This window comes from Neodiprion lecontei, chromosome 6 (assembly GCF_021901455.1).
Source record: "Neodiprion lecontei isolate iyNeoLeco1 chromosome 6, iyNeoLeco1.1, whole genome shotgun sequence".
NCBI classification, from domain to species: Eukaryota; Metazoa; Arthropoda; class Insecta; order Hymenoptera; family Diprionidae; genus Neodiprion; species Neodiprion lecontei.
In genome coordinates this window covers 3,720,826-3,746,866 of record NC_060265.1, presented here as the reverse complement: position 1 = coordinate 3,746,866, position 26,041 = coordinate 3,720,826, and the positions used below count along the sequence as shown (strand labels likewise).

The window sequence follows — 26,041 nt, the reverse complement described above, 5'->3', positions numbered from 1 at the left end:
CTAATGTTATTCGGGGAAAATTAGACCGCCTGCTCAAAGGAATTGGATGATCGCAAAGGGTGATGGGGGGGTTTCGAGACAGGGCTCGGCAACCTCTGGGAAAATAATTCCGATCTTACGAAACTGTAGCCAGTCAGGGTCTCGAGTGTGTTTCGTACGCATCGCGGATGAGTGTGTGTGTGTGTGTGAATATCCACCGAAGCGAACACCGAGGCGTTTTGCCTTCCGCGCGAATGGTTTCAAAAATTTTCTTCCTTGCGTACGCGTACCTGTCCTGTATATGATATAACATTTCGCTCGTTGGTAAAAGGAGATTCTAAATTTCCGCTCTCTTTCGCAGCTCCTCTACGCGGAAAATCTTTCAGATTTTTCCCAGCGCTCGCGCCCATTCGTCCGTCTGAATTATATCTACATACATTAATAATATTTGTACGCGATTAAATACAACGCGTAGATATCTATATATAAGGAATATAATGAGAAGTACGAAGCGCGTGCGGAAGCATAACGACGTGACCCTCAAGGATTTGGAATAATTTGATTTTTTCAGTAAGCCACGGCTTAATCCATGCCGAATAAAACATCGGCTCGTTGAGTCGCGCCTCCTTTTTTCCCACTGTCAGTTAGTTGGCAATCCTCGATCCTCCACCTCCACCTTTCTGTTTTCCTCTCCTCCTCACACGCCCCTCGTACCTTCTCTCGACACTTTTCTCCGTACAAAAGTATATAACGTGCACGCTTTTGCTGGTGCGACGATTTTTATTGGAAAAAATTTGTACAGCTGCCGGTTTTGCCGCGGTGAAAATTTAATGCGATGTAATTTCATTTTCCCATTTGCCCAAAGCGCGCTCCTGGAGAGAGACGACTTCGAACAGTTTTCTCTTCACGGAACGATTACAGAACGAAAATATTTAGTTACCTCTCGAACGATGATAACGAACAACGATAAATTTAAGAATAACAATAACAACAATAATCATCGTAATAATAACGAGACGAACAACAACAATATTCCTGATGCGAGACAACGTCTTAAAAGCAAAATCCTGTGCTCCACAATAACTTTATATTATACACCTACACCTTATACCCTGCGACAAATCTCGCGGGCGAATGTACCCAGCGAGTGAGGAAATAATCATAAAAAGAGAAATACGTGCTGCTTTTTCGTTCGTCGTGCTGATGAAAGAAACCTCTTTGAATTTTACGCGTAGAGTGTGCATCCCCCGCATATAGTATGAGGTACATACATACGTACATACATAATACATTATACGTGTATATATACGTACGCATACATATAACAACGCGAAGACATGAAACGTCTCAAAAATATGTCGCAATCTCTTTCTTTCGCGTGGCACACGTGTGTCTCTAGCTCCAACTGTTCTTTATTTTCCCACTCCCAGAATCAACGCAGCGTAGCGGGTCGAAAAAGAAGAAATTTTGCAAATGAAATTCCACCCTTGGATGATGGAGAGTGTGAAAAATGAGTCTACAGATACGTAGCAGCTACGCATCAACTAATCGCGGCGAAAGTTTTCGGTTCCGAATAAATAGCAAGATTTTTTTCTCAACCCCTTCGGCGTGTTCCGAGTAACCCGTCCGAACTCCAAGTCCGTCAGCTGCTGACCAAACTATCGGAAAACGGAGATGAGATCCGGCGCACGCTGCGAGACTTCGGAAGGAGGAATTCTGAAGGCCGTGGAGGACCAGCGTTTTCGGAGGGTTGCGCGCGCGCGCTCGAGGGCATTCGGAGTCTCGTCAACCCCCCGACAGAGGCGCGCCTTACCGAGGGTCCTGAAACCGGCGGAAGGGGGGCGGGAAGTGGGGAAGGGGGTGGAGGGGGCGCGCGCACGCGCCGGGATCACGGGTGGAGGGGATGCCCTGGTATCAGTTTGTGCCGGGCGTCGCGACGCTTGAGCTTTCAGTCTCCGTTGACCAGGTGACAGAGCCGGACGTCAGTTCGTTAAAGAAGCTCGTTGCGCGCGGTGTTAGATTTAGTGAAGGTCCGACTCTCGTTGGGTAAAACGGTGAATAAAAAGCGGAAAAATCGTCGCGAGTGATCGACGGTCGGGGTGCGGTATATCACTCTCGAGTGTTAAGGAGTACTTCTCTCGCCGAATCTCCGAGCCCCGTGAATATAAGTAGATAGTAAGTTGTAGGTAACGTCGACCCTTACGGCCAATTATAAGTGTCCTTTTGCGAAACGCGCGCGCGCATTGGATTAATCCGGATATTAAAGCGCGTAAAATGAATGCTCGTGCGAATTTTAAACCTGTTTATAATTGTCACATTCCGAATTATTTTCATCGCTGTTTAATCGATACGACGACCCTGGGTTTTTGTCAGTGAAGTTTTCCGTTATAAAAGACTCGATTCGTCGCCGACGGTTATCTGGATTCTCAGTGGCGGATTTGCACGCTAATTACGTCAAGTCCCTTGGTGCCGAGTGATTCGCATCATTTACTATCGGACGCAAACTGTTCAACGTGCACAATCGTACGGTTATATTTTCATAGACATAGATAAGTAAGCTCTATCAAGTGCAAAAAGAGCTGTGATCTCAATATCGGGGTGGGTGAATGGAATAAATGAAATAAAATAATAGATGAAGAAACGTTGCGAATAGGCCGGGAATTTCACCCCAAAAAACCCCGCGATTTCGGTGCCTCAAGCTTTAAAGCTTCCCTCTCAATACGAAGATACCTATCCCTATACTATAGGAAAACTGTTTTCAGGAAGGTGGACCAAAGTTTCCTGCTGCCGTTGACAGATTGATAAGGAAGTTTACAGCGCAAGTTTTCCCCCTTAGCTGTACATACATACAAACTCTGCATGTATATACATACATACACATATACCCACATCTATACATATCCATCCGTGCAGGTGAAAACCCCGAGTTGGGAAAACGATTTACAGACGTTGAAACAAACTTTTCTGCGTATACGTACAACATTGACTAACTCGATAAAGTCGGCGAAATTATAATCCCGGTTTGAAACGGTGATAGAAGACGAAGAAAAACAAGAAAAAGAAGAAGAAGAAGAAGAAGAAGTAGCGAAGAAAATCATTCGAAAATTTCTTCGTTCCGATCGCCGTTAGGGAGGACGAAGAGCGCGTCGAGGAAGAGTCGGAGCTTCCGCAAGCTCTTCGCAAAGGCCGTCAGCATTGAGTCTGTGGGGAATTACTACGCGAAATCGTTGTCTTGTGAGCGTGTAAAAGAAAGTGCAAAAGTGAAGGGTAACAGTGGATTCGGTGACTATTCAGCGGCCGGTGAGTTCGAGGTCTGGGGCGAGGAAAAATCCTCCGCGGATGGTCTCGACCACCACCAGGTAGTGAGGCCGCCTTCGCGGCAGCAGCGATGCGAGGCCTCCTCGCTGAGACCGCTGCTCCACGTCGCTCACTGTGAGCTCCACTCGCCCCGGGAAGCGGAGTTGCTCAGGCTGGACCACCTCGAGAGCCTGGACCACAAGTCCGTCGACCACAACGCTTATTCCATGATGGATAATTTCCACAGTCCGGTGCCGCCTCCGCTGCCTCGTCGCCACGTCAGGTAAATCTTCCGGAAAGGATAGAAACTGCAGGGGATGATGGAACTGCTAGTCGGTGACTTGTTGCTCGATAAAAAACCCTTGAAGTCCCGCAATTCGAACGATGGTCTTCGGAGTGTCTATCGGTTCGAATATTATGGCCACCGTCCGACGGAAGCGGATCTCTTAAACGGTCTTTGTCATAAATGTCTAGTCGGTACTTTGCTCGATTCGTTTCAGTCTCCTTAAGCCATTCTTCTCTCCTCGCTGCGTTCTTCTAGCCTTCTTAAGTATTACGTATTCATTCGAGTAGCTGCACCGAGTCGATATGCATTAGAAGAAGGTGGCATGCGCTCAACGTTTTTCATACCGGGCTCAAAGTTTTATACATTTCACGTTACGTACCTCCGTGTTTTAAAAGCCAGCTTCCATATTTGCGCATACGTTGAGGAGAGACTCTTCGGGAAACTTTATTCGACTTTATACGTACGCGGAAGCAGCTTTACCTACTCGGTCTTGAATAACTGTTGAGAAAAAAAAAAGAAGAACGGAAATTCTCGAAACTTCATACTCAGCCCCTGAATCTCATCTTCGGGGACGAATCGTTACATTAGTTTCAAATTATCGTGACGAGTTGTTACCACCGAGGATTGTCAATCTCTGACACAGCGGTAGCTTTCCAATCCCCCGCAGATACCAGAGTGCTTCAAACACCCGGATCCTCACAAATCCTTGAGAGATTTGGTGAATCCAACCATCGCGAGTAGCTTTCAACCCTGAAACCACTGTGGACATACTTTCATCGTCTAATCCATGATTAGCGATGATGAGGCTGAAGTTGATAACGTTACCGTAACGAAACATCAAAGAAAAAAAATCATAACTTATCAATTTTAGAATAACTTCCAAAGAGTTGACTTGTCAAAATAAGAGTATAATTTGTTTGTCATGGTGTTCTACCAAATTTCGGACATTGCTAAGTCTGCGATGTAACGATTTTTCTTGAACATTCGTCGCTAAACCCACGTTACTAACTTCATCCTGATTAGCGACGAGCGATCCTCGGCTATCGATATCCGTACAAACTCCAAGGTTTTGCCTGAACGCGTGTACTCTGTCAGATCAAAGAACCGTTCAAAGTGGGAAGCGGTCCACGGCACCGATCCGGGAAACGGAAGTCAGGCTGTTCTCGGGTATCGCGTGGTCCCGCCGAAACACCTCTTCGCACCCTAAAAGTCTGGGCAATCGATAGTTACGCCCGGCGCTTCCCTGGGGACTCTGCAGCCGTGCCGTGCAACCGACTCTTATACAGTAGCGAACGCGAAGGCGACAGAGAGGCCGAGGTATAAGGTACGGATATCTCGGCCGGCTCTGGTACTATCTCTCTTCCTCCTTCCATCCTTGCCTCCGTCTCTCTTTGGACTCTTCTTCTCCCCCTCCCTCCCCTTCCGCCTCCTCCGAAAGCCCCCGGGCGAAGAAGCGAGCGCTACCGGCTAGATAACCCGTGCCACTTTTACCATCGCTTTTACGGCTTTTCTCCTTTTGTCGGCCGGCTCCTCTTCCTCAGCATCTCCGCTCTTACTCTTCCTCTTCCTCCTCTTCCTCCTCTTCGGCAAGCCCCGCGCGCCAACGGAGCCCTTAGCCCCTGACACCTCCGCGATGAAGACCTACTGCACTTCATTTCCTGGCGGAGCACGTGGCGGCAGTAAGATTTTATTCCCCATTACCGCCGGTTATACCACTTTGGAACAAAGCGCAGGCTAATTCTTGCCTCATCCCAACAATGTATTATTCTTCCAGCGCAGTCGGTGATTGAATGTTTGTATTTTTCTTCATTCAATCCCAGTAATTAACCAGCCATTGTAACTAATACACGCCAACTTTTGTCCCCGACGATCTCGACTAATCAGCTCGACTCCTCCTCGCCGTCGGGATTCTTCGGGGCGTTAAATCAGTTATTTGTTTTCGCCATACACCACCCGCTACGGTACTCAGTCCTCTCTTCTAAAGGCAGCGCGAAACTTAGATTAACTTTGTCTTAATTACCGAATTAGATTTGAAAGGATGGATGTATGGCCTTGGAGAGGAACCCTTGCTGCGAATCTGGTAACGAAGAATGGATACCACGGACCACCCGCTGTTCTTCTATACTGGTCCGCTGTATCTGCAGACATACGCTTGGAATAAGGGAAGAAGAGATACGAGATCGTGGGTTAGAAACGACGAACTGGATGGAAATTTCTGCAAAGTACTCGATCCAGCGCTCAAAATTCTACTCAATGGCGTATAAATGCCGATAATTTATATATATACACCTATAAATGTTGAGCAGTTATTTCGTTCCAACGACATTGTTAGTCACTATTGAAATATTCTTGTAATCGCTGACGCGAAGCCAGTGCATCGCATGGGTATACATGCCTGTGTACAAATAGCGAGTACTTTGACTGGCGTAGGGTGGAGCCTAGGTGCGAGCATTGTGTGCACACGGGCAATTCGTTTCCTCGCGTGAAAAGCGTTTCTGATGCACTCGGAAGTAGAGTGTAAACAGGGAAGAGAGAATGCGAACATGCCTCGTCGCCTGGCACCGGGTTTTCCGCGGTATTTTATATTCTAATGTAAATAAATTCATGTGTCAGCAGACCGCGGCGCTCGTTAATGACCCCGCATGGTGTGGGTGAAGTGCCGAGGCACCGAACCAGCGCCTTCCGTAGATGTGGAAGCTTCGCGTGTGAGGAGAAAAGGCGAAACGAGCTACCTCGGGCCGCCGTTTGATTCGAACTCCTGGTGGAGAGGGCGCGATGAGGTCCGAGACTCGGGACACGATTTCCGCCTAAATGATTAAATGACCGTGAACCGAGTAGAAGAGATACGCCCAAGATCTTGATTGAGATTGATGGAAACGGAATTGAAGACTTTCGACCAAAGAGACTGACTGGATATATCGCGCTCGGTGTGCCAGCTTCTATCTCGCGATGGCTTAACGACGATAGACCCTGTGATTAGATTGCCTTTTCAATTGCCCGACAAATTGCGTCCGAGTGCCAGATGGCCGTTGAGAAACCCGAAGAAGAATGATCGAGAGAGACCAGCGTCCTCCTCCTTTTGCCCGATAAAAAATACTTTACGCCAACTCTTTTCGCCACGACGACGACTCTCCGATTTCTCAAAAGTGCTGCTGATTCTAACCACGTCATAAGCCACGTCAGAAGTACGAAAAAAAGTCTTTACTTCACGGGGTACGAAACTTACAAAGATCAATTGCTGACCAACCGTGGTCTCAACTGTACACTGGCAATTCTATAAATTATATACCATGCGGTTAATTGAAGACACGACTGTGTAAACAGAGCTATGAGTTTTAAGCGGTACAAGATGTGCCGACTATTAGCAATTATGCATAAGGTAAATTATTCCAATAACTTATTCGGAAATACTCCGCTAAAGCATAACTTGTAACGTGCGGCTCTTGTATATTAATTTCCGTTTAGGGTGAACGAAGTTCATTTTATCAACTTTCTCTTTTTATCATCTTCTTTCTCCTTCTCCTTCTTATTCTTACCCTCTGTTATCTTTTCCTCGGTGGTTGAGTGGGTGTATAGATATATAATATATATTGCTTCGTTCTTTCTGTCCCTGCTTTCATTTTTTCCTTCTTTCTTAATTAACTTCCGCGTTTCTCTGCTTTCGGAGAAAGAAGGCAGTCGTTGTAATCGCCCCGAAAATGAAAAGTCGAGGTTTCACAAGATCTCGACGTTTTGAAGTCTAGAAAATCACCTCCGATCACTTTGAGGTGGACATCTCTGTGAGTGTGTGTGCGTTTGTGATAAATTTTTTTTTTTTTTTGTCCAACGATATCTCGAGAACAAATTACCGAATTTTATTGATCTCGGTCTCAATCGAGGCAACTTTTCCAAACTTAGAACTGACTAGATTTTGGCTTTGATCGAATCAGTACTCTTCGAATTATTTGAATAACACAATTATAAACAATCGAATACAAACGATGATATCTCGAGAACGGACGAACGGAGTTTAATAAAAATTGGTGTTGCATGGTTTTTATGGTTACTGGTCATAAATCCAAAGTCGTTTTTTAAAAAAAATGTACCTTATGACTGCAGGGCAAATATGATAATCCAACATCCAGAACTCATCTGATTTTCGTTTACTGTGGCACCACAGGGTTTTTTTTAGTCACTCATAACGAATTCAACACTGTTCGTCCAAAGTTCGAATAAGATAATGAATTCGTTATTATTATCTTTATTTCAGCTCGAAACGAGTTTAACAACTGCAGTTGCAAAGGTTGGCTCATGGTTAGCCCAAACCCGATTGTTGGCTCGTTGAATACATGCCGCGTTGAAAATATCCAAATTATAAACAAACAGAATGTTGATCCTGAAGCGGGAGTGGACGGCGATGATGTGTTTATACAGTAAAAAAAATGAGGAATGATGTTGGTTGTATAACATTACTGCGATATTTCCACCGCGTGCACCGCATATCGCGTATAGGCAGAAAAAATCGAAGAAGAAAAAATAAAACGGGAAATGACGGTTCTCGGTCAATACACTGACGGCAATGAATGCTTGTCGCAAAATGCACACGCGCTCTCGCTTTTCACTTTATCAACTGGTTCGAATATTGAATCAGCCCCTTGAATGTAGGCAGGGGAGATACACGTGCCCGATGTTTCTTTTTTTTCTTTTTTTGCCACTGTAATCCAGCCTCATTTTTCCTATTTCTCTCTCCGCTTTTTTTTTATAAATGTTCCAGAGTGCAGGCCTGCCGTAGGCACCTACACAACCCCCGCAACCCTTTATCACGGGGAGCGATACATACGAATGCACGGAGAACGAGTTCCCTTTGAACACCCGCGGGATGAGCTGCACAAATTTTTTACACCAACTGCCCAACAGAAACACCGTCATACCGAAAAGGCCCATATCGTATAACTGCGAACTCTACAAGTTCATTGAAACGGAATTAAGACGAGGATCCGAAAAGTGCGAAGCGCTTACAGATTTCTTAAAGCTTATTTTTTTCCCAAACAATCTCCATTCATCATTCAAGCGAATCGTATTATGGTTACGTCGGAATTAGAATTCACGGTGAGCCGTTCGACGTTCAAATACACGATGTACCTTTTTTCATCTGATTTTCATTCCGTTTTAGATCTTGATAGGCGTGCGTAGAATGATCGTTGACGTTGGAAGTACGTAGGGTAAAAAGTTCGGTCCCCGCTAGCAACCTTTAATACTTAATTCGCACGCGGAAGTTCCGCAGGGGGAAAGGTTTTGATCATTAATTCATCCGCGTGCTTTCCGATGACAGGAAGCAAGGATACAAAATTTTCCACCGAGTGTTGCTCCCCGTACATATCATACCCACCGTGCAACACGATAAAATCTTCGGATTCTCGATCCTCCCTGCATTTCTGCAAAAAATTGCCAACCGACGCGCGTTCCCTGGAGATTCTGCTTAATTCCAGCTCATCTCGGACAGTCTCTGAATCCGTGGATTTACCCGAAGCGCAAGACACGCAACGCTGCTCTAACGACGTTGCGATGTGCGATGAGTGAAGAAGAAGCGGCGTAGTCGAGTTTAGACAAATATAAATAGATAAAACACACACTGCGGCGTGGATAAACGATCGCGATGGTGTCGGATGAAAGGATCCCCTTGCAGTGGCTTCGATCCAGCTCACTCGCTAAGAGGTTAACGACGTTGCTGCACTGCGACTCTGGACCAGGGCGACCGGTAGCGTGCAAGTCTGTATAAGCTTGTATCGGGCAAATTTATACTTGTGTATAAATCTCATGGCTCTCGGCAGACTTGTGTGTGTATAGGAGGTGGTGGACAAGTGCGACGCGCGCCGTGCAGGACGGATATATTAAGTGTTCTCTCCTGCGCCTCTCAAACGGATGCATTAATTGCCGGGCGATGCGCGGCTGTGTAACAAGCTGCGACGTTATTATACGTACTCGGGATGAAGAGATGAAAAGAAACCGGGGAGCTTAACCGAATTATTAATCGTAGAGTTGATAATCGAAGTGCTTGGTAATGCGACGAGAGAGAAGAGAGGCAATTTTTAAGAAATAAGAAAGACTAAAAAAAGAAAGAAAAAAAAAGACCACCGCGCGCACACTCTCGTCATGAGTTATGAATTGGGGAGGCGGAAAGAAAATATGTCACCATAAAACAAGAGAGGCAGTCAAACTGTGTTTAATTTAGCAACAACTCTGGCAAAACGTGGTGTAACCTTTAATCACCTACTCTGTTTTTCAACGATATTATTAACGGTGTTTCAATTTTTCATTCAAACATGTAGCATATTTTAAATTTGCTCATATTTATTTATAATTATCATCTGTGCAGCTTTAAATTCCTTTTAAATTTCAATTCTTCAATTAGCTCGCGCTCTGAATAAGATTATAATAAATACGAGTATCGTATACATCTTATCACTGTTTACGATATACTTAAATATACCTGTCATCGCATTGCACTATAACTCGTAAAAATATCTCTGCGAATACGTTTCAATAGCCGAATGAAATTTAATTCTCTCAACTCGAGTTATACGTATAAAGTAGTATGTCTACGTGTATACGCATTTGCTTCGCATAAATTTGAATTATTCTATCAACACGGTACAACTGGATACACTTGGAACCTACGAACTTTTGTGTAAAATAAAAAATCGGTTACACACGTCCTTTGCACTTACCAAAAAATTTCCCTACCCAATAAATATTCGTTACTCTCGCTGTATAACAATAACAAAACTTGAATTTCACGCTAACGATACGTAATTAAAACTACCGCAATATCTATGCGTACACAGTTGCGTTATTATATATACATATATATATGCACCTACATATGGGGTGGCTCGGAAAACGCTGGTAGTTCTTGGCACGGAACAATCTAGATAAGTATAATTTCCCTACTAACGGCTTAACCCGGTGAAACAAGGGGTCGAGAGGATAATCAATGACGCTTACAATACGGACGGAACCAAAGCGCCTATCTGTTCTTACACACGTACCGCATTATCGTCGTAGCGTCTACCCGTATAGACTTGGTCGTCTTTTCATAGTGGGAAGACATGCAATCCTTCGCCTATATAGCCTATCTGGACAGGCACTGGAGTCGAGCCGAAGCGAAGGGCAGACTTGATCCACAAATCAATAGAGTTCCGATCATCGCGTTGGGTCCGTAACTGCGATTATTGTCATCCAACCGTCTGCGTTATGCAGTTCAAGGTACCTATGATAGCTATGAATTCCCCATCCCGGAGAAATGATAGGGAATTGCATTCGAACCCATTCGCTGGAATCACTCAGAATTATTGATGCTTTTTTTTGTCGAGGAGAATGAAATCAGCTAGAAAAAGTCGTTTCTCCGAATTCGAAGCTCGGTATCAGAGATTCGAAGGTAAATTTCTTACTTATTATGCACGTTGTATACGATATACGTAGGAAGGATAGAAAAACGCGTGGAACGCGTTGACAGAACGAATTAGTGAACTCTGTTGAATTATTCGTGGTAAAAGGGTTCTCTTCTCAATTATATACTATGAGCGTATCAATGAGCAAAAGTTTACTCGTCAGAAACCAATTTTCTGTACGTTGAACCACGCGAGCCAATAAAATAGACTTACAATTAATGAAACAGTAGATGAAAGAACACGTTTTCGTTTGAAACCCACCAAATCCCCGAACTAATAAGTTTCCATTCTCGTTTCAATTTGTCCAAAACAAGTCTGACTGTATAGAAATGTAGAAATATGCAGACATAACGAATTACACCTAACTATATTCAAATCGAATACTTGCCAAATTTTCGAATCCAAGGAGGTAAATTCCGAACCAAATAATTCGCGAGCTTTTCCATTTTTTTTTAACCTTTAAAATACGCCTCATTTCTGTGACCAAATTCATCCCCTTTGAAAATTAGTGAATATATATTCCGTACGTATAACGAAACGTGAGGTTGTACAAACTAGTGACAAAAGTTTAATTTTGCAAAGCGTCGTCGAGAAATCAGTAACCCCATTGCTCGATAGCAAAGCTGGTTTCGTTTCCCAACTTTCGTTCTTTCTTTCTTTCTTTTCTTTATTCATTTTTACAACACACACACACACGCACGCACAGCGATATAAACGCGAGGGTTTTCTTTGTGAAACCCTCGAGATCCCCTTGTGTTTGTGGGTCGTTGGTCATCGTCCTCTCCCCTCCGCGGTCTATATTGTATACCGAAAGAACTGCACCGCACAGACACCTTTCTAGGTGAAATATTTCCTCCTTAAGTCTTCGCGGCACAGTGTCAGCCTACTTATCTTCATAATTATTGTTACCGCTTTTACCGTTTCTATACAGAAACCGAGTTTCTAAGCCAACCTTTCATTCCGTTTCGTCCCGTCCCATTCTATTCCATTCTCTCTTACACACTGCTACGCCTCTCCTCTTTCTCCTCTTCCTCTTCCTCTTCTCCAAGCTTTATGCACTTTTGTCATGGTTCACATTTGCCGTGCGTGGGTGATGCGCTACACAGCCTCTCTTCTTCTCTCTCTCTCTCTCTTTCCCTCGAACTCTCATTCAAACATTTCTCCCACATTTTATGACCGTGTGCATTCGTGTACCTGACGTACAACCGACAGATGGGCTGGTCGAAGTGCTGCAGCGGCAATATTGTGTCATTTACTCATTGTGTCGTTTCCGCGCGGGTTTCTTTTCTTCCTTGTCTTCTTCTTCTTCTTCTTCTTTTCCAAGAGACATAAATATGCACGCAGGTCTGATCCACCCTCTCTCTCTCTCTCTCTCTCTCTCTCTTCGCTCCTCAACGACACGTTTCCTCTTCAGAGCGTGACGTACCGTCAGCCCTGCACCCCGTCCGATATTGATCGAGGTGCACGGGGAGGAAGGAGGCTGCGTCGTTTCCCCGTGTTATTATTTCATGCCCGTGTAATTGCAAGCACGTGAAGCTGCACCGGAAATGCCCCTGCAGCGGTGAAGTGCCGTAGCAACCCCAGTTGGCCTCGAATCCACCTCGAGCTTCGAGTGAGGAGCGTACCGTTCGTTAACGTGCTTTCGAACGTCCCCCACGTGGTGGCACAAAGCTTCGCTGAGTCGCGATCATGAAGCCTTTTACGATATCCGAGGAATTCGCGCGATGAGCTCCATCGAAATTATTCAAAATTTCCCGTCAACACTTCGTCTCCGTGTAATTCTAGCCCTTGTACAACGCGAAAACGCGGCCAAGCTTGATACGTCTTAAACCTACACAAACTTTCCACCAGTTCTCTGGTGTACATGTATAATCACTCAGACTGTAAAGTTAATACATAGTAATTTCCTGCTCTCTATGCACGCGGTGAAATTCATCCGACAATTAGCCATCTGCAGCAGGTGAAAACTGTAACTATAGAGGAGAAATGTTGGGGTTGATTTAGACTGAAAGAGAGACAATATCAAGTCAGGGTGTATTTACGCATCGACTAAGTAGAATAATATGGCTACGTTTCGACATCATCGGCATCTTCCGCAACGGCAGCCAGCTTACGACTTTTAACAAAATTATATTTTCCTTACAAACAAACTGTATCAATTTAATAAAATCATGATTTGTTGAGGAGAGGAGGAGAGAAAGAAATATTCGAGACGAATAAGAGAGGAGTTATGAAGAAAAATTTAATGAAAAAACGAAACTCGCAGGAAAAAGAATCAGTGGACGGAACAAACAGAAAAGAAATTACACTTATTCGAACACATCCATGAACGCAATAATTCTGCGCCTTCGTTTTTTGCTTTATCACGAATAGATTCTCCCGCAGGCTACGTCAACGTTTTTTTTTTTTTCGAAATTAAAAATAATTGGGACCGGCGCAAAGTCGCCGCAGTCTCTGACGTTCGAAATTAAGAGGCCGGGAATAGAAAATAAGAAATCTTGTGGCATTGTCTCAGCGATTGATTCCACGACACCGTGTTTTCTGAGCTTCCGAGAATTCTATTTTAGGATTTAGTTCCAGTAGAAACAGTAGGCCTATTCGGCAGGTAAGAAAAAAAAAAAGAAAAACTTTTCCTTCAAACTCGCAGGCTGATATATCTCAAAGGATTTTAAATTCCCCGAGGCGTCGATCAGCAGGTAAAAGTGACTTCCACTTCAAGGAGCTTCAAAGACGCCTAAAAATAAACTCAACGCTTCTGATAGCATGCCCCAATCAATTTCCGCACACCTTTCAAGTTTCGAGCTTCGCGTCTCTTCGGATCATTTGAACGCTTAAAAATTTGAATACACCTAAGCTACACCAATTCCCACAAATACCTTGCGCCAAAAATACAAATTTTTTTTTTATCCCTAAACGAATGAAAACTCCATAACCGATAAAGAATATTCCCCGAGCAAAACTCGATTCGAATGACCGTTTCGGCACGCGAGCAGGTGGTACAGGTAATCGGGTTTCAATTATCGTTTTGACGGAAATCTGACCCGCATCGGGGAATGGGAACAAAATTTGACAGGTATATCGTCATCGGACGACGCGTATGTTGGATAGGTAATTAAACTTGATTATTTCACACGATATTGGAACGTCATATATTACGGTTCTGACGGGGGAAATAATTTTACACCGAGTACAGGTATACGTATAATACAAGATTATAATGCCGAACGACACTCGTGACCAACAAACCGATCCCCTTTCCCGTCCCGCCTGCGAGTTTCCAATACCATGGTTATATTATCAGAGCATTACCCTCGAATACATTAATTAAATAATTTGAAATCAACTGTGCCATCGACGTCATCGCTGCAGCTTTGTCATATCGTATACCGACGGCAGTTTGGTATACCACCGCCGGGGTTTCATTAGAGGCGTCGAAAAGCTTCTATTTGACGTACAAATTACTAATTATGTACTCGATCCACGCGCACTATAGATTATTGTCAATAACGCGAGAAGTGGGGTTATTGCCGCGCGGAATTAAAATTTCCCGGTAAAAGTTTTCGTCGTTCGTTTTAATTTTTTTCCTTCTCCTCGCTACCGCACCCTGTTCGCCTATATGACGTACACGCATATAGCAGACCTTGCTACAACGAGGGAGGAGGAATTAGCTTTCGGGAATAAATGTGTGTGTATGTCGTACGTGTAGCATAACTTTTCCGGGTGTACTGGATGCAGTTTGTTCCGGTCACACGTGCTCGTTAAGAGAATATCGCGGTATGGTGGCTTCGGTGTGTAGCCTCCTGTCTCCTCTATCCGCACAAAGTTGAGCAAATATTTCTAATTAAGAGGCGACGCCCCGCAGCCAGACTGATCGAGATGAAAAAGTGTAGTGAGAGAGAGAGGGATAGAGAGAGAGAGAGGGGTGGAGTGTGGAAGGAATAAAACGCAGGGGTGGGGGATGAAGAAAAAAAATAAAAAATGAAGAAGAACAACAGCCAATTTGCCCCGATGAATATTTCACCGGGATGAGCGACGAGACGATGAAAAGCTATATAGGGTTTGTGGGCCCAGGATGGGGGTGAGCTAATATTACCTTTTCATATAATGCCAGGGCATATTAAATAAAAACAGAATCCTGATGGAACGCTGGCGTATCAATAGTCGGCGATATATAGGTATACTTTCGCGTATGTATACGTAAAGCTTATATACATTATACGCGCGTGCCTGTGTATACATATCAAGCTTTTACAATGGGTTTCTAAATATCTCCGGTAAAGTCGCAGGAAGAGAGACTCGCGAGATTTATTTTGAAAAATACAAAACCAGCCTCTATGTATATGTATAACGCTGAAAAACTGAGTGCATTAAATTTAACGTTGAAGCTTCGATCGATTTTACATCGGATCAAATCCCTCCCTTGAATTCTCCTACGTCCCGGTGGGATTTCTGGCCGTGGAAAACTGTTCCACGTCATTAGGATACCCCCCCTAATCCCGGTGAATGCGGTTGGTGTGAAAAGCGAGGGGGGTTTCAAACTCTGTCGCCTTTTATTCTACAAAGTGAACGGATCATCGATTTTCGCAGCGAGTAATTGCATGTTTTCTACAAAACACTTTCGAATTCAACGTCACGTGTGTTCGGTCGTTCCCCCGCCATTCGTGATGACTATGCATGTGGGTATGCGGAGGTTGTCAGGCGTAGTTACTTACGATTAAACGTAATTTATAAAACAAGCTTTGCCCCGAATAATAACAAGCAGTCTCAGTCCCCCTTGGTGCCAATCTATTCCACTTCATATCTTATAACTGCAGGGTTCTATTCATTCAATTAAGGAGATAAATTCTCCTTCAAACGTTATAAAAATAATACTTGTTATACTGTATAGGTACGTATACGTATACCATATACCGGAGTTAATTAATCAACAGTGCGTTGGTATTCGTAGACCGAGGGATAGTACAAATTTTTCGAGAAGATTGTTTCTTACGGTCCCTTCGTCTCCAGTTTCACATTCACCAGATACCGATCCCCGAATCGTTTTAAGCGTCTTTCTCGACCCGTTAAAAATTCGCGCTGCATCCCGTTTCATCCTTCTCTCCCCTGCATGCAGCCCTGCTCGTTGAGGATTTTACCCAGCTTGTGAAAATAAATCTATCAAGCTCGAGTTTCGAACGAAAATCTCCGGGCTCTCTGCTCCTCAGCTTCCATCCTTCCCTCGGGCATATAAACCGACACCTTGCCGAAATCTGGAAAACTGAGGCTGCGTTGCCCATAAATAAATGTAATACCGTCATTAGGAAGGCGTCACGACCCTCCCGCAGCTTCTTCCGGCATACAAAGTTTCCCGCTGTGAATCGCGGGGATGCGTCAAAACAGTTGCAGATTTTACTGCTCCGGCTCCACTCTCTCTTTCTCTTTCTCTATCTCTATCAATCTTTCTCGCCTTCTCTTCCTCTCAGGGACTCAGCTCCCCCCGGTAATTGGCCGCGCATAAACTTCCTCTCATTTCTCTTGCAGTCTCTTGCCCTGTCACTCCTCGCTTTGCAGCCCCTTTCGTTTTTCGTATTCCAAAGACAAACCGAGGCCGTCGAGAAACTCTTGCCTATAAATATTAGGGAACGGCTGACGAGATCCTGAAAACATTTCTTCCCCAATCGGGCTCACGCAACTTCCGATTTTTATCAAATTCTGATTAAATTTTTCGAAATTGAACCTCGCAAGGTGAGACAACATACCTGTATGGTTCATGTTCGATACTGACTTTCGATAGAAGTGAACCAAAGTAGAATAAAAGAGCTGAGAACCTGAAGCTGTCGCTTGGCAAATGAGTTTCGGTAATGGATTTCCAGGGGTGTCCAGCAATCACATGTTCCACGAATCGTTCAAAGAGAAAGAGGGAGAGAGAAAAGGAGGACGTGGACAGAAAGTCGCAATCCATGAATCGAAGATCGGGAATGAAGGTCGGCGTTTCGGATGACGCGTGTGCCACAGAGACGACGTAGACCAAGACTCGCGGAGTCTGCGTTACTACATCTGTCGATATCCGTGTCAATCCCCGAATAAAATAAAACGTCAACTTCTCCGGTACCTCGGGCCCAAAGTAATTACAAGTTCGCCCGCAGACGTCCCCATAGAAATCTAAAGACGTATCAGATCACATCTCGCAAATTGAACAGAGTCGTCGAGCACCCCCAAGAAGAGGATTAAGAAGATTGGAAAAACGCTGGTCAAACGCGTTAAAATCATACATGAAAAGATTTGCACCTTCTCAAAATCGGGGTAAAAAAAAAACATATTCAAACGATTCCGTATTCTCGGCGTCAAGGGTAATGCGGGGAAAGTTGACTGGTAGCTCGACCCGATACTCGTTTCCATGCTTGTTCAGAAGCACCCCGTACATGTCGAGTATACAGACACGCGTACAGTGAGGATGTATGCATGTATGTATGTATGTACTACGTATATTTGCGGAGGTAAGAATGCCCGTCATCTCCGGATAATAAGGACTCAGGAAGGCCTGCAAGGCTTCACGGCGAACGGGACACGACCCTCCGTTTGGTGGAAAGCTCCCCTTGCAGGCCTGCGGATGGGCCATCGATCCCAACCACGACGTCATATTTGCCAGAGAGACGCCAGGAGCGCTGCTGCGACGAGGACGAGGAGGACGAGAGTTGAGACAAAATAAACGACACTCCCTCTTCCCCTCGCACTCTGTGCCCCGGGGCATTGAGTCGCTTATATGTCTTGTCGAATGAGGGGGGGGGGGGGGGGAATAAAAAAGAGACACGAAGGAGGAGAACGTACGTTGAGAAATTCGACTAATTTTAAATATTTAATTCAAACGACGTACAAGATCTGTACGTATTAAAACGAGATAACAGCGTACCAGCTCGGCGTAAAGCCTCGGGCATCGAACAAGACCGCGGAGGAATGAAACGGAAGAAAAAAGAAAGATATTTCATGGTAAATTAGACGGTAAATCATTCGGGGTTACAAAAGGTACCGTTATACAAATTGTCAAATTCACATTAGGCAGCGCATAAAAAAGAAAAAAAAAGATGACTCTTCATTTTAAAATAAAGATGCAGTCAACGGTGAGAGTCTGTTGAATTATACATATTTCTGAAGAATGTCTCGGCAAGGTATAAAATTTATTATTCAATGTCTCGAAGTGTCACGAATAAAATCCTTTCATTTTCAACGAAACAAAGTTAAATCTTCGCAACGTCGACACAGTACAATCAGTCGCTCCTGCGAAACCCTAACATCGTTCGGTCCTGGCATCCGCAATTTTACACCCAACGATGTGTAATTTGATTTTACGAATCTAACGGCGTGACCATTCCATGCATTAGATTTGTTTTCAACGTTTAACCCCCGCAAGAGCGAAGAGGATTGGTTGATACGAACTGTCGATGACGAAAGCGTTCGGTTCCTGCGTCGTTCCAATTTCGCATCGATATTTTCTTCCAGCCGAACGCCCATCGGCAATTCCCTAACACAATGAACCTTCCAATATTTCCGACGTCCGATCTCGACTTCCACATTATACGTAGACACGGTATCCGCGTATCTGTCCGTTACAAACGCGCTTACACGGACACAAAGAGATTAATTGACAAGTGCGTGTGAATCTCGAGGCTGAAAGTGGAAAATCGTAAAAGGTTCGCATGATAAAAGCACTGCCGCGTCAACTGCTAGCCGATCCGTGTATACCCTGGCATACCGTACCTACTACCCATTCACAACCACCCACGTAAATTCCCACACGTAAACGCGGCGATATTCGGAAAGTACGTAGGTACTGTTCCTTCCGAAACTCCGCGTCCTCCTACACCATCACCACCATCACCACCATCACCACCATCACCACCATCACCACCATCAACGGCAGCAGCAGCAGTAAGAGCACAATGGTCTCCATTGTCGTTGGACAAGTTCACGCTCAGGGCCTACGATAAATTTATGGCCCAATAACTCAGGCCCGATATTATGTCCCACGCCTTGACTTAATTGCGCGGTAAGGCCCTAAATAACCTTTATAGGTGTTGGTCCGATTACGAGGTGGGCGTGCAGGTAGGTCGGTGAGATCACGACTCGGGGGTAAAAACGAAAGAGTTTCGAAAGAGGGCGAAAAACGTGACCAGAAAGTATCCCTCTGGCTTAGGTTCGCGGTCGACGTCCTTCAGCGCTCGATGATTGTACAGAAGTTAATTACCGCCGTGTGATTATGATACGGTTCCCAATTTCCCCTTTTGCAACGATATAAAATCATACAAACACTTCTGTCTATAAGGAAATATCAGGAAAAAATCATTATCGCGCGATTTTAGAATGACTTTGCAAAATATGAGCATATTTTGTTTATCGTGGTTTTTTCTAATCATGAAACGTTACGGTAACCTTACTAACTTCACTCTCACGACCGTGAACATATTTACTGACTCCGTGTCACCTCGCAGCTCCACCGCGGTTCGTATGCACTACGTGCTGCACTACGGTAAACTTCGTACATGTACGTGACACACGTACAGACACACAGCGATGCATTTGTAGCTGGTCCGAAGCCGAATAAACGAGTATCGTGAAGTGACTCTAATGCGTGTAGCGAACGTGAATGATAAGATTGTTTCGTGACACCGAAATACAAGAGCCGCAATGTCGCAAGTCGTATAACTAATGCCCCCGAAATTTATTCCGTGGCGATGATTAAGCGCACGTACGATACTTTTTCCCCCATAGAACGGCGGTGATCCTTAACGAAACTGTTATCGTCAATCGCTTAATTGAAACTGTGTAGTATGAGCTCGTTCAATTTATCTAGCCGTTGCGCAACACGTATCTCTATACAACGTACGCTTTTAGAGTGGAGTTGATCTCCCTTAGAAACCCCCCGGGGTCCGTAGAAGAGACGGAGAAAGATGTACCACGGAGCTTGATCGTTCCCGGATATACAACACCGTCGTTTACCAACAAGGAGCAATTAGTTAAGTGCATTTCTCTTGATACAATTAATTTTTGTCCTACTAGATACCAACTCGAGTGAGATAGAGAGAGAGAGAGAGAGTAAGAGAGAAAGGTAGCACAGATGGAAAAGAGAAGAACTGCCTCCGATCATTCGCTCATTAATCTCGGACGTCCCACGCTCGAGAGAATTAAACTTGTACTTCCCATTGGTAGATTAGATACGCAAAAAAAAAAAAGTATACCAACAAATTCGGAATAGAATCACATTTCGCCCCTTGTAGCGATTCGCAGCTGTTGGAAAACTGCAAAAAGCAAACAGCAAGGATCAACATTTGTACAGGCGGCTAACGGTCCAGGTAGAAAAAAATAAATTCGGAAACGGGTGGGTTCAGCGACAAAGGATATTAGAAAAGGGGTTGAGAGGATAAAATAAAACCCATTGACTCTCTCAATTTCACGGTGACAAACCGCGGGCGTGTTGCAACAAAATAACGTGGCATACCTACTTACCGCACAACTGAACCACCTAGTTTCGTAGCTACGATTGAATTTAACCTTCGCGTTATCCGGGAGGGCCAATCAACCGGGCAATACATCAATATCCTTTTAGACGTCGCCATGGACCGACACCCTCACCATTGCCGAAGAGAGAGAGAGAGAGTCGCCCACTGTGGGCACAATGCAATTCGTACGATACTCGGCACAGCGTGTAACTGACTGCGTTTGCTACGTGGTAACAACACACGTTGCAGGCGTCGCGACGCCGCTGCATGATGTCGGTCTTCCTATAACACGGCGCAACGTGTGTACATCGTACACTATACGTGTCTTACACGGTATGTGGCAACGGCGGTGTATGCAGGCAGCTAGTTAACCGTCGCATTCATCGATGCATTGTTACCGTTTAAGCGGGGTCTTCACGGGTATTTGAACACGGTGCTTACAGTGCTGCAACCTACCAGATGTGTGGACTAGGCCCTCTTTGTACTGAATATTACCAATACCATACATCGTTTATACGCGTATGAGAAACGACCTCTCAGAAATCCTATCGCTTATACTATGGCTACATCCTTATTATACGGATCGGATCCTGACCTGATTTCATATTGTCTGTACGAAAAAAACTTTTCAGTTGCAATTGCAGCGCGGTAATACTTTGGGCTACGGTATAAAATACACCTCTTCGCTAAAGTTTGTTCGGACGAGGAGTTTTTACGCGGGGAAATTTGATCCAGGAATACTTCGCCACCCTGTATACGTACGCCCGAGGTTACGTATTTGTATCACATATATGTATAGAGTTAGAGAGCCCCCTTCTCCAATTGATGAACAGCCAGTCTACGTACCCGTGAGCACTTCGGACGAGTATAGAGCAGCAGCAGTGGCAGAAGCCGCATCTATTGTAGACAGGAGGAGAGCATTACATAGCAACGCGAAGTTGAGCTATTGAAAAAATCCTCCCTAACCCGAGCCACCGAACTATGCTTTATGAAATTCTTTTGAAGGTTAGGAGGGAAAACCGTGGGGTGCATGCAGGCTCCCCAGATATCCATGAAGGGACGAATGGATAATGCAGTTAGTTTTGTTGGGTATGAAAATACAAATTAATGAACCTTGGAACTGATGCGCGCCTCTCTAATTGTGAGTAACGTACACGTGGCCGTATCGGTTGTATAGGTATACGAGTATTATAGACACAGGACCACTTGTGCAGTGTTGCCGCAATATATATATATATATATATATATATAAATGGAGATTGGTGTGATTATGCGCATATGTAACTCGCCTCGGAAATCATTACCGCTTGAATGGCTGCCGACTAACTTATATAGATTTTGCACGGGGAGGTTGCGTCGAGTAGCTGGTAGCTGAAAGAGGAGATTACAGTATTTAGGCGGGCACTCGAGCGGGGCACGTCATGTTTGATACCGTAGGTTTCATCGTTACTGGATCCCGACATGCACGCGGAGAGTCTGCCGGTTCATCCGTCGGGCTTTACCGCTGTACATCTTCATTAAAATCTTAATTAGATAGTCACTCGACAAGAACGTTTCGGCTGTGTGAATCCCTGTACCATGGATATATTGTTATTCATCGCATCGGGTGCAGTAGGTTACGGGTGAACAAGGAGTACGCATAGGGCTGTACGGCGTCCGTAGATAGGCGTGCCTTGAAAAAGTTAGATTCGAACGACGCACCGCGGCGATACATAAAACGGACACGTAATCAGCTGTTTCCGAAACCCATCTCCATCAAGATTATAATTAGAGGTCTCCCCCCCCCCCCCCCCCGAACGTACCGCATCAATTTAGGCCCGTTCGAACGGAGATCCTTATCTAAATCTTGGCTTATATCATTTTATCTATCCTCTTATTCTCTCGCACTCCTTCTTTCTCTCGACGTATTGTCCAACCATAGAAACCGAGAGAGCGAGAGAGAGAGAGAGAGAGAGAGAGAGAGACTCTTCGTATGATCACTCGGGTGGAATTCTTTCTTCGAAATCCCTGCGAGGGGATGAAAATGTGTAAGGAAAAAGAAGCCTCTCCCTCCTCCGACCTTCTTCCGGAGCAGGGTGTGCTGTACACGCCCCGTTTCGCTGTACCTATACGCCAATTCCCTGCGGCGACGAGATAAGCGACTAGAGAATCGTCGCTCTTTCTTCTCTTTCGAACCGCTTATCATCCTTGGCCGCATTGTCCGGTCTTCTCCTCGTCGTTTGATTAACGCCGTGAAAAGAACGCCGATCGGACAGATACGATGATGACGTCGATGCCAAAACGAAGCTTTGTAAACCCGACTTCCGGATCTCTCTTCGAATTTTCCTCGCTCCTGTATCAAATGTCGGGGGTGTCGAAATACGAGACACGATGAACGGCGGCGCCCTTAAAACACGCTTCTGACCTTTCGACTCGGCCTGCGCAGTTCAGCGACGCCCTCAGGGTGAAGTGACCGTTTCGTGAGAACCGACTCGTTCACAACCTTCGAAAAGGACGAGGATTTCCACGTGTTTCTTCTTTAAATCCTCTTCCTCTCGTCCCCAGTTGGCAACCCTCGCAGTTTGTAAATATACACATACACGCCTTCCGGGTGTCTTAAGGGTGTTCTCTTTATACTATCCCGTTTCAAGCACCCCAGGGAAACTCGAAGCTGCAACGGGCCTTTTCTCAAACTTGCCGCAATCCGTCATGTCTTCGCGGGGCCAGATGGCTCTAGAATTATTTTCGTTCTTCTCGTGTAAGCTCGGCGTGTCCCTTCGTCCCTTTTCAATCGTTCCAGGCAAACGATTAGCGACGACAAACACTTGGTGGTAAAAATTTTAACGACACGCGATAAGAAGACCGAGGAAAATAATGCAAAGTATCTCGACGTTTCTCCTGAAGCCGAAGAGCGGCGTTCTCGCGTGGCAAAGGAAAATTCATTACACCGAAAAAAAGGACGCCTGGCCGGTTGGACGAGGCGAAGAAGCGTGACGGATCGACGCTCCGCACTAACGACTCGGATGTGTCCGTCGTCGACGTTAGTCGGCTCTGACCGTGTCTCACCGTGTAATTTGTCGATACCGCGAGCAGACCCGAGTCGGTACGGAAGATCGATTACTATCCTCAAGGAAACCTGCCGGTCCTCTTCCTGTCGGCGAACTTTTACCGGCTCGTTTCAAGTCGAGTCTCGTGACTTGTATATATGCACCCAACGCGTCGTTGCAAAATCCAGAGACCGAGTAAGAATTCGAAAAGTACAAAACAAAAAAAGCTCAGCCGCAACAGGATCAGTTTCTCGAAAATTCAAGTTGGAGAAATATTTATAACCATCTGGCTTCAGATCCCCGCGTGCATGCGGCTTCTCAGAGTTTGAACTACTGGCTACCTAGTTAGCCGAGACGAGAGAGGGCGGGTGCGCCCGCAATTACGCTGAAATAGTACTTCCGGTTGAGCCCGTTGTACCTACGGCCAGGTCGGATTAGGTGCGCCGGTTTGAACCTCGTTCTCGGGAGAATCGGTGAGGTGACGCGAAACGCAGCATTTGAATCGGCTTAACGAGAAGAAATCATTTTTCTAGACAGATTGAAAATTCGGACCGATGTAGTTAACCGGAGGAAAGGGATCGTAAGCCGTGATTGGGTGTACCTAAATTCATGCGGGATCAAAGAAGCGAGACTGAAAGAATGACCGGAGGAATTAATACACAACCGTTGAACCGGGTGATCAGTGGTGATTCGTGCCGATAAATCAGCGGAGGAACTAACCGGGTAATTTATAAGCTTATAAAACGATCAGCAGGGAGAATTATTGCGTCCGGTTTCGAGCAGAAGTGATGAATCCTCGCGCGTTTTTTTACCGCGCTGATATAAACCGAACTAGACACCGGGATTTTTTTTTGTGATTTTTTTTTTTTTTTTTTTTACATCGTTTTTTTTCAATTTGTTTTGTTTCTCGCGGCGTATAATATCGATAACCGCAAAGCCTGCAGATATCACGGCTATGATGTTTCAAAGGGTGCGATGGTAATAATTCGAAACTTTCTGTACGCAGGTCAAAGCTATCGGAGAGCTGATACGTAAAAATACGTCGGTCCTCTTCTCTCTCTCTCTCTCTCTCTCTCTCTTTCTCTCTCTCATTCGTCGAGATTATACCAGAGGTGCTACATAGCGATACCCGGAGGAAGAAGACCGAGCGACGCGAACAAGTCAAGCGCGAAGTGGTTCATTCATTTTTCAACCGCGAGAAGAGTTAAAATTAAGCGGGATGCACGTCTCCTACGAGTACAAATGACATACACCAACGTACCAAGTGGTTTCGTACCTACCCTCGCTATTTTCCGGCCTTTTTCCTTCTGACGCTGCAACCGCCGCGCCGCGGGCGACGCGACGATCTATACGTAACGCGGATAAAAGGTCCGGGGATCTATGAAACAAGAAGCTCTTCTCTCTCCTCCTCGCAAAGAATACACGTTGACAACGATAAATTGCCCCTTTATATATATATATATAAAATATACACCCACACATGTATACATATATACATATACATATGTAACCTTTATTTTTTTTTCTTTCCCTCGCTCTCTCTCTCTCTCTTCGTCTCTCTTCTCTCCCGTACACATACATACATAATATAATGCGATGATACCTTCCACAAGAGTGAAAATTCCACGGATTCTGGTGATATATCGCCAACCAAGTAGATATTTTTATCTAGTGTACACAATGCTGCTACTGTTGCTGTTGCAGGTGAATTTGTTACAATATAACGTCAGTGGTATTGTTTTTGTTGAGACAAATCATCCGTCACGTTAAACGATTTTCGTACAACTTTTTCATATTTTTTTTTTTTTTTTTACGTTTCGAAAGCTTTCAGACTAATCTTGAGGTTAAATAATTCAACATCGCTTCAATGGTTTAAAAAACAATTGTTTTTGAAACTAAAATTCTATTCTATTCCAATCATTCCATCGTTAAAAAATAACTTCCAGAAATAAATTTAAAAAAAAATAAAAAATAAAAAAGAATCACCGAACGCTTTATCAAAAACATTGATCTAGAGGTCACAATTTTCAGATCCTGATAATGACAAGCTTTACTCGCGTCGCATGTACATTCACACGTGAAGATATGCATCTGGATTGATCTGTGGGGGGATAGAGAATCCGTATGCTTGCGCACGCGCTTTACATCATCGTACATATATACATGGGTATAGCAGCGACAGCATCAGCAGCAGGTTTACAATTAAATACAATATGCGCAGACAGGCGGATCGTCGAGGGGCAAACTAATTAGGTGTCGTCCGTGGTCCTGTCAAGAGAATTTGACAGGCATGGCCACCTATGGCGGAGAAGGGTGGTCGAACGGAGAGAAGGGGGGAGAGGGGGTCGTTTCGATGGCATTTCTCGGGTGGAATTAACCGTCCCTCTCTCTCTCTCTCTCTCCCTCTCTCCCTCTCTATCTCTATCCCTCTCTTTTTTCCTCTCCGCGGCCAACAGCGTCCTGAAGAGCCAGGGGTGTGCGGTGAATGCGTCGTTCCTCGGTTTAATGCTGTAACGACGGTAACCCCTGCGTGCTACACAAGCAACCCTG

At 44.9% G+C, this 26,041-nt stretch overlaps 2 protein-coding genes across 15 annotated transcripts in view; one reads left to right on the top strand and one right to left on the bottom strand.

The window, feature by feature from the left end:
- The window catches only part of LOC124294944, a 209,850-nt gene that overhangs the window by 136,307 nt on the left and 47,502 nt on the right, over window positions 1-26,041 (bottom strand). For 2 of the 8 annotated variants that reach the window (XR_006904838.1, XM_046742601.1), the window contains exon 1: window positions 20,473-20,651. The exons of the other annotated variants lie outside the window; for them this stretch is intronic. Coding sequence is in view for 1 of the 2 variants with exons in the window: in XM_046742601.1 (XP_046598557.1) it covers window positions 20,473-20,582 (110 nt within the window). In the remaining variant the exon portion in view is untranslated. Of the gene's footprint in view, window positions 1-20,472; window positions 20,652-26,041 lie in introns of those variants that run through there. 8 annotated transcript variants of the gene reach the window in all.
- The window catches only part of LOC107221027 (teneurin-a), a 504,979-nt gene that overhangs the window by 441,464 nt on the left and 37,474 nt on the right, over window positions 1-26,041 (top strand). The gene's annotated exons all lie outside the window — the stretch shown is intronic.